Raw genomic sequence first — 6,324 nt, 5'->3', positions numbered from 1 at the left:
TTATTCAGAGCTTTAGACAGTTTCATTCATTTACTTGAAAATATATATGTATTTGCTCATTTTTAAGAATTGGTTAGTACCTTGGTACTCTCTAACAGCATGCTGGGTGTAAAATGCACAAAGAATGGTGGTAACCGAATTCGGATTCTAATGCATTGTGGTGCAAGTATGCGGTTTCAATGAACCAAATATATGTAACAAATGAGCATATATATATAGACAAGGGTGCAAATGTGCTAATTCTGGAAACTACACACATACCCACATATGAATATATAAGTGTTTGCATCTACGACTGCTTCATGTTCATAGCAGATAACTAATAGAAAAGTACATACCATCGCAAGCTTACTGCACTTACTCGCTGCTACTTCAACGCAACCAAATAGACACACATAGATACACATGTACACACATCTATTCAGATATACACCAAATAGAAGTTGCAGCATGTCTTGGCTCATAGCAGAAAACCGAATTAGCATGCGGAAAAATTAAGCCAAAATGTGTAGATATATATGTATATACGATAAATTCCCCTTGGCATTCCGAAATAGAAGCTTAGTGAAAATAGAAAATTTAAAAAACTTTGCTGAAGGCAAACTAGCAGCTACTTAGATACTTGCTGGGCTGCTCTTCTTTTGTCCTAGCAAGCATGTAATATATACATATTTACAAATGTTTTCATATATTTTTGTTTGTATGTAAGTACGTGTGTGCGCAAAATGTACAGTCGGTATGGTAAAATACGCATTTATGCTTGTGTGTATGTAAGTTTAATTTAATTATCTCGTGAGTAGTATGTAAGGCAACAGAGGGGAGTACGCTCAAGAGAGTTGCCAGAATGATTCAAAATAAATTAATTGAAATCTTAAAGCAACGAAAAAGCGTTTTTCTACTGATGAGATCAGGAAATATTTTAGTACATATATATATCAGGTTCTGTCACAATTCGAACCCTTTTTCTACGCACTTTTTAACCTTTGGAGACACAGCTCTTATTGCTATTGATATGGCGCTGCTTGGAACCAAAAATTTTCTGAGACTTCAAATTTGTATTTGGTGTTCAAAAGCTCATGGTCTCTAACCCTGTCCACAAATTGTGCAACAATGGAACCGGGAATATTGCTTTTATTCCACTACTATGTGCCTTGCCTTGTTTCTTGGAACTGTAGGAATTAGTACCCCGCAACGAAGTGAGTATTGCTTAACTGGCTTATCATTCCTTCCAAAACATCCTGTTAATAAGTATACCAGCAGGTTCATAGAAGTGAAAACGTGTAAGTTTTTGCGTCTTTGAAATTTTTTGTAGATTTTGTCATTTCCGCTTTTAAAAACTACATAAATACTACTCTGGGAAAAAATAGTAAGACGTTTTTAATTTAAATTGCTTCATTAAATTTTATGAGCGGAATAAAATTTCTGGTGCTGAAACGTTCAGAATGTTAGAAAAAGTCTTCGGTGATAATTGTTTGTTGCGAGCAAGTGTTTTTGATTGGTACAAATTATTCAGCAAGGGTCGAGAACAACGGATGATCAACACGTCAATAAATTAAAAAAAATTGGTGCTTGAGAAGCGACAATTAAACGTCAGAAATCTAACTGGCGCCTTTGGAGTAGCGAAAGAAACAGTGAAAAACATTTCAATAGATCATTTAAAAAAGTGACCAAAAGTTGTCGGAGTCGGACCACAAATATTAAAGCCTCCAGATACCGAACAGATGAAGGCCAGTTCCTATTGCGAATTTTTTACAGAAAATATCGGTCGACCGTTAGTTATTATTGAAATTCGACAAGAGTCTTTCGCGACTTTAATCTTTACGAAGAGTTAGAGTACGCCCGAACTTGCCCCTTCCATGCTTGTTATTACTTAAAAATATATGAGATTTACTACATTGTTTGACCTGGTATTTTTAAAATATACTTAACCAACTTAATAACGGGTAAGCCAAGTAGAAGTTCATTTTTCAATAGCCTTTCTTTGACAGATCACGCACGGGTCGTGTCGAGCAGTCATAATATTTTTGTTCAGTATGGGCAACATTTCATCATGGAAAGACTTACCCCTGAACAACGTTTGCAAATCATTCAACTTTATTACGAAATTTTACGTTCTATTAAGAATATGTTTCACGCGCTTCGCACAACTTATGGTTAACTTATGGTGTATAGAACCATCTTGAGACCCAACATTCATTATTGGATGATATGCGATCAAATAGACCACGTCCAGCACGCTGTTAAGAAAATATAGCAGTCTTAGCTGAAAGTGTACATGAAGAGCCTGGAGAATCGATTCGGCGCCATTTTCAGCAACTCGGACTGACGTATGGAACAACTTGTCGCATTTGGTGTGGTTTCTTGGCCGGTGGAATCATCGGTCGATTTTTCTTCAGAAATGATAATGGTCAGAAATTAACCGTCAATGGCAACCGTTATCGCAAGATGGTAGCCGTCTATTTGTTGCCTGAAATTGAAGCTCGTGATCTCTACGACATTTGGTTTCAACAAGACGGGGCCATTTCCCACACATCGCATCAATCAATGGATTTATTGAGAAAACACTTCGGTGAGCAGATAACTTCATGTTTTGGGTCCTATGCGTACAATCCCGCTTCGATTCAGACCTTGAAGCAAAATATCACGCGTGTCATTCTTCAGTTACTAGTCGAAATGACCAAAAACTCATCGAAAATTGCACTCAATGGACCATCTGAGACGTAGCCGCGGCCAACATTTTAAAGAGATAATCTTTAAAACTTAAATGCCAAAGAACGTTCTTTCGAGTGATAATAAACACTTCCCATTAAATTTGAGGTTTTTGTATTTCTTCATTAAAAAAGTAAGGAACCGCGAAATGTAAGAACACGGAAAATAACCAATAGGTGGGATCTACATGTTTCTTTCTTAAAGAGAACTGGAATTTTTCACACAATTGTGAGCTGAAAATTATCTTCCTGCAAATAAAAAAACAAGGCTAATTCATCTTTAGAACCTGCCCCCCTCACCCCTTGCCAACCGCAACGAAAATTGGGCAGTATAACTGCAAGGCATGGAAATACAAAACCGCAATGCTATGGTCCAACCGAAGCAAGCACACGCACACATACAAGTGCGTAAAGTGTGAATCAAGAGAACATGTCGGCAACTGACACACACACACACATTTGTAACATGAGCGCAGTGTGTGGGTGTGCGTTGCCGGCATAAAAGATCATGTAAGCGCTCAAAATCCAACAACAAGACAAATGCGTATATGGACAAGTTGGGCGAAAGAGGGGCGTGTGGAGAAAGCAGCTAAGCGTTAGAAATTATTCTTGAATTTTTCGGTTTGTGGTCTCCGGTTTCCCGTTTCGGTTACAACACACTCGACAAGAGTAACAACTACAAAAACAACGACACAACTAATGCTGCTCATCTCACAACAGCTCACTCGCTTTGCTGTCAGCTCGGTTGGTTAGTAATTGTAGTTTAAATGGCCGCCAGCTAAATTCCGAAGCGTAAATAGATAGCCCACACATGAGAGCGCATACACAGTAGGCATGTATATGCGTAGGTGCGCTTTCAACAAAGAAAGTAGCGCAGCATGTAGCATGAATATATAAAATATAAAAGCCAAGTGCTGTGGTTACTTAGCCGCTCATGTGTGCTGAATATTTAGAATGCTGAAAATTATGCGCATTTAATTGCTGAAAATTGTAGGCACTGCATAGTAAGTAATGCTCAATGCAACAGTGTTGGCCATCAATTAAAAAAACGATTCTTTGCATACTCACTGCCTCTGCGTATCCTTTTAACACCATACTCCGGATCATACCAGTTGGACGCCACGTTTGTCTTGGCGTGCGCACCGGTCTCATGGCTGTGTAAGATGTCTCTGTATGCCTTGGCCTTCTCCGCATCGGTGAGCTCAACATTCGGTTGGAGCGTGGCTAAGGCGGTGGCATTGTCAGCTGTCGTTTCGGACGGCGTTTCACTATCCGTCGGCACGCTAGTTACTTTCTTGGCATATAACTCAATGGCGATAGGGTCCTTAGTGCGCTGAGGAAAGGAAGGAATTCAAAAACATAAAAATTAATTTTTTTTATTTAAAACAAACGAAATTAAAATGAAACAAGAAAAATAAGAAACACAAATAACGAAGTTTCCATGGAAGAAATAGATTTTTATCGTTCAGTTTGTATGGCAGCAATATGATATAGTAGTCCGATCTGAAAAATTTCTTCAGATATTGTAGCGTTGGCTTAGAAAATAATTGGTACAAAATTTCTTAAAGATATCTCGTCAAATAAAAAAGGTTTTCATATAAGGACTTGACTCTGTTCATGCAGTTTGTATGGCAGCTACATATGTATGTTCTATAGTGGTCCAATATCAGCGTTTCGGACAGCTTCTTGGTGAGAGAAGGACGTGTCCAAAATTTCAGAACAATATCTCAAAAACTGAGGGACTAGTTTGTATAAATACAGACCATTGGTTGGACAGGCGGACATGTCCAAACCGACTCAGCTCATTATGCTGATCATTTATATATATATTTTATTGAATCTCCAACGTTTCTTGCTGAGTGTTACAAGCTTCGCGACAAACTTAATACAGTTATACTCTGTTCTTGGCAATAAATATTGCTTTAAATTATTATATACAAAACCCTAAATATCATATTCAATACTTCCAACCACTTACCAAAAAATAATCACGATTATATGCTATATCCTCCACACCGACTGCCAATGAGCTGTGTATTAAATCACGCAATGTTCGTATCGTTTTCGGTTTCTCCATCAATAGTGTACCCACAATGCTGGCCGAGTAGAATTGATAGATGACGAAGGCGAAGAGTAGACTGGTAATAACGATGCAACGACCCGAAAAGAAACTTGTAGAAAATGTCAGACCTAATGAGAGACGGCAGCAAACAGTCGATACGAATGAGTTTTCATTGGAGAAATGAAAAATTATAGTAAACGAAATAAAATGTGTCGTGACAAATAGGAGGCACACACGTTCATACAGCATACACACATCAAAATACTGTCGAAATTAATCTTGAAGAGGCTAGACTGGAGTAAAGAGACTAAATAAAGCATTTTGAAAAGCCTACACCAAAGTAAAAAGACTAAGTATAGCAGAATTAGAGTGCAGGTGGAGAAGATGAGCGCAATGTACTTTTGTTTGTCATTATTAGAAAGTGTGTGAAGATGGAACTAGTTTTTATAATAAGATCTCAGGAAAACATTTTCTTTTGTTGATCGTTCTGTAAGTTATTGATTCTTTCAGAGGTGCTATGAAGTAAAATTGTTATTTGATCTCTTGAACTCTTTTTGGAAGAATGAGTAGTTAAGAGTTCGAACCTCACGAGAATCGGAAGAAGTCTTTGCTAGCAAATATTGAGTTTTAGGTTCATTCACATAAGACCTCAGATCTGCCAAAGCTCACTTCTGATCCAATTATAATGAGATTTAGCCCAAGTTTATTTCTCTCTGCAACAAATAGCTGGGCTCACACTCTTTACATCTCGTAAACATCGAAGTGATCGATCAATTCCACATTCATATTATTCTGATGTTCCCAAAAAAAAATATTAAAAATGTGGTAGCATCCAAGTTAACGGAAGTTCTTACATATTATCTTTAAATTTAACCATCAGAGTAATACATTTCTCAATACAAATCATGGGAACATTGTAATCCTACGATTCTCATTCTCATAAAATACGAATGAAGTAATTAGCAACATTACGACCTCCACACACCGTTATGTACTTTAATGAGCTCATTTATTTATCCACAATACTTCGAAGTTTTCGAATTGTACTCCTACCATTTCTTAATTTCTTGCTCCGCCAATACAATCAAGTTTCGAACATTACTCGCCTTGTAATATATAAAATCTTCCACTTTGAAGTTCAATTCTTCGTGTTTCTACTCATTCTAGTCCGAACGGCATATACTTGTACACGTTTGTGAGCAGGAGACGCTAACAACGGTAATGACTTTGCTATTTTTCAACCACTCAGCAGCAGAAACAGAACCCATTAGCTGTTGCCCAATTGCATTGATTGTTGCAATTTAATGCGTTTTGTTGTTGCATAGATTTCTACAAAACGTGTCATGACGTGAAAATCGATGGAAGTTTACGTTCAAGGAGACGGTGAAGTAATGGCAACGAAAAGGTAATCAGTTTAAATTTCTTCACTCATTATGGTGGAGGGTGTGGTTGCTTGAGTTTGCAAGCTACGGGAGCAAATCTACATATTTCATCATAGAGGATTCGGGAAACCTAAATTTGATGCCTAGATCCATAATCCATTCAATGAGAACA

The 6,324-nt window shown here is 37.5% G+C and overlaps 1 protein-coding gene across 1 annotated transcript; it reads right to left on the bottom strand.

Annotated features, from left to right (window-relative positions):
* Window positions 1–387: 387 nt before the first annotated feature.
* On the bottom strand, window positions 388–4,898 carry LOC120782013 (the record flags this gene model as incomplete). The annotated part of the gene is made up of 3 exons (XM_040114172.1): window positions 388–560; window positions 3,777–4,041; window positions 4,687–4,898. Coding segments are annotated over 3 exons (620 nt in total), but the record flags the coding sequence as incomplete, so codon positions are not given.
* Window positions 4,899–6,324: the final 1,426 nt, after the last annotated feature.

This window comes from Bactrocera tryoni, unplaced genomic scaffold (assembly GCF_016617805.1).
Source record: "Bactrocera tryoni isolate S06 unplaced genomic scaffold, CSIRO_BtryS06_freeze2 scaffold_879, whole genome shotgun sequence".
Taxonomy (NCBI): Eukaryota; Metazoa; Arthropoda; class Insecta; order Diptera; family Tephritidae; genus Bactrocera; species Bactrocera tryoni.
Note: the sequence above shows the minus strand (reverse complement) of the source record. Positions and strands in the feature narration are given on the sequence as shown.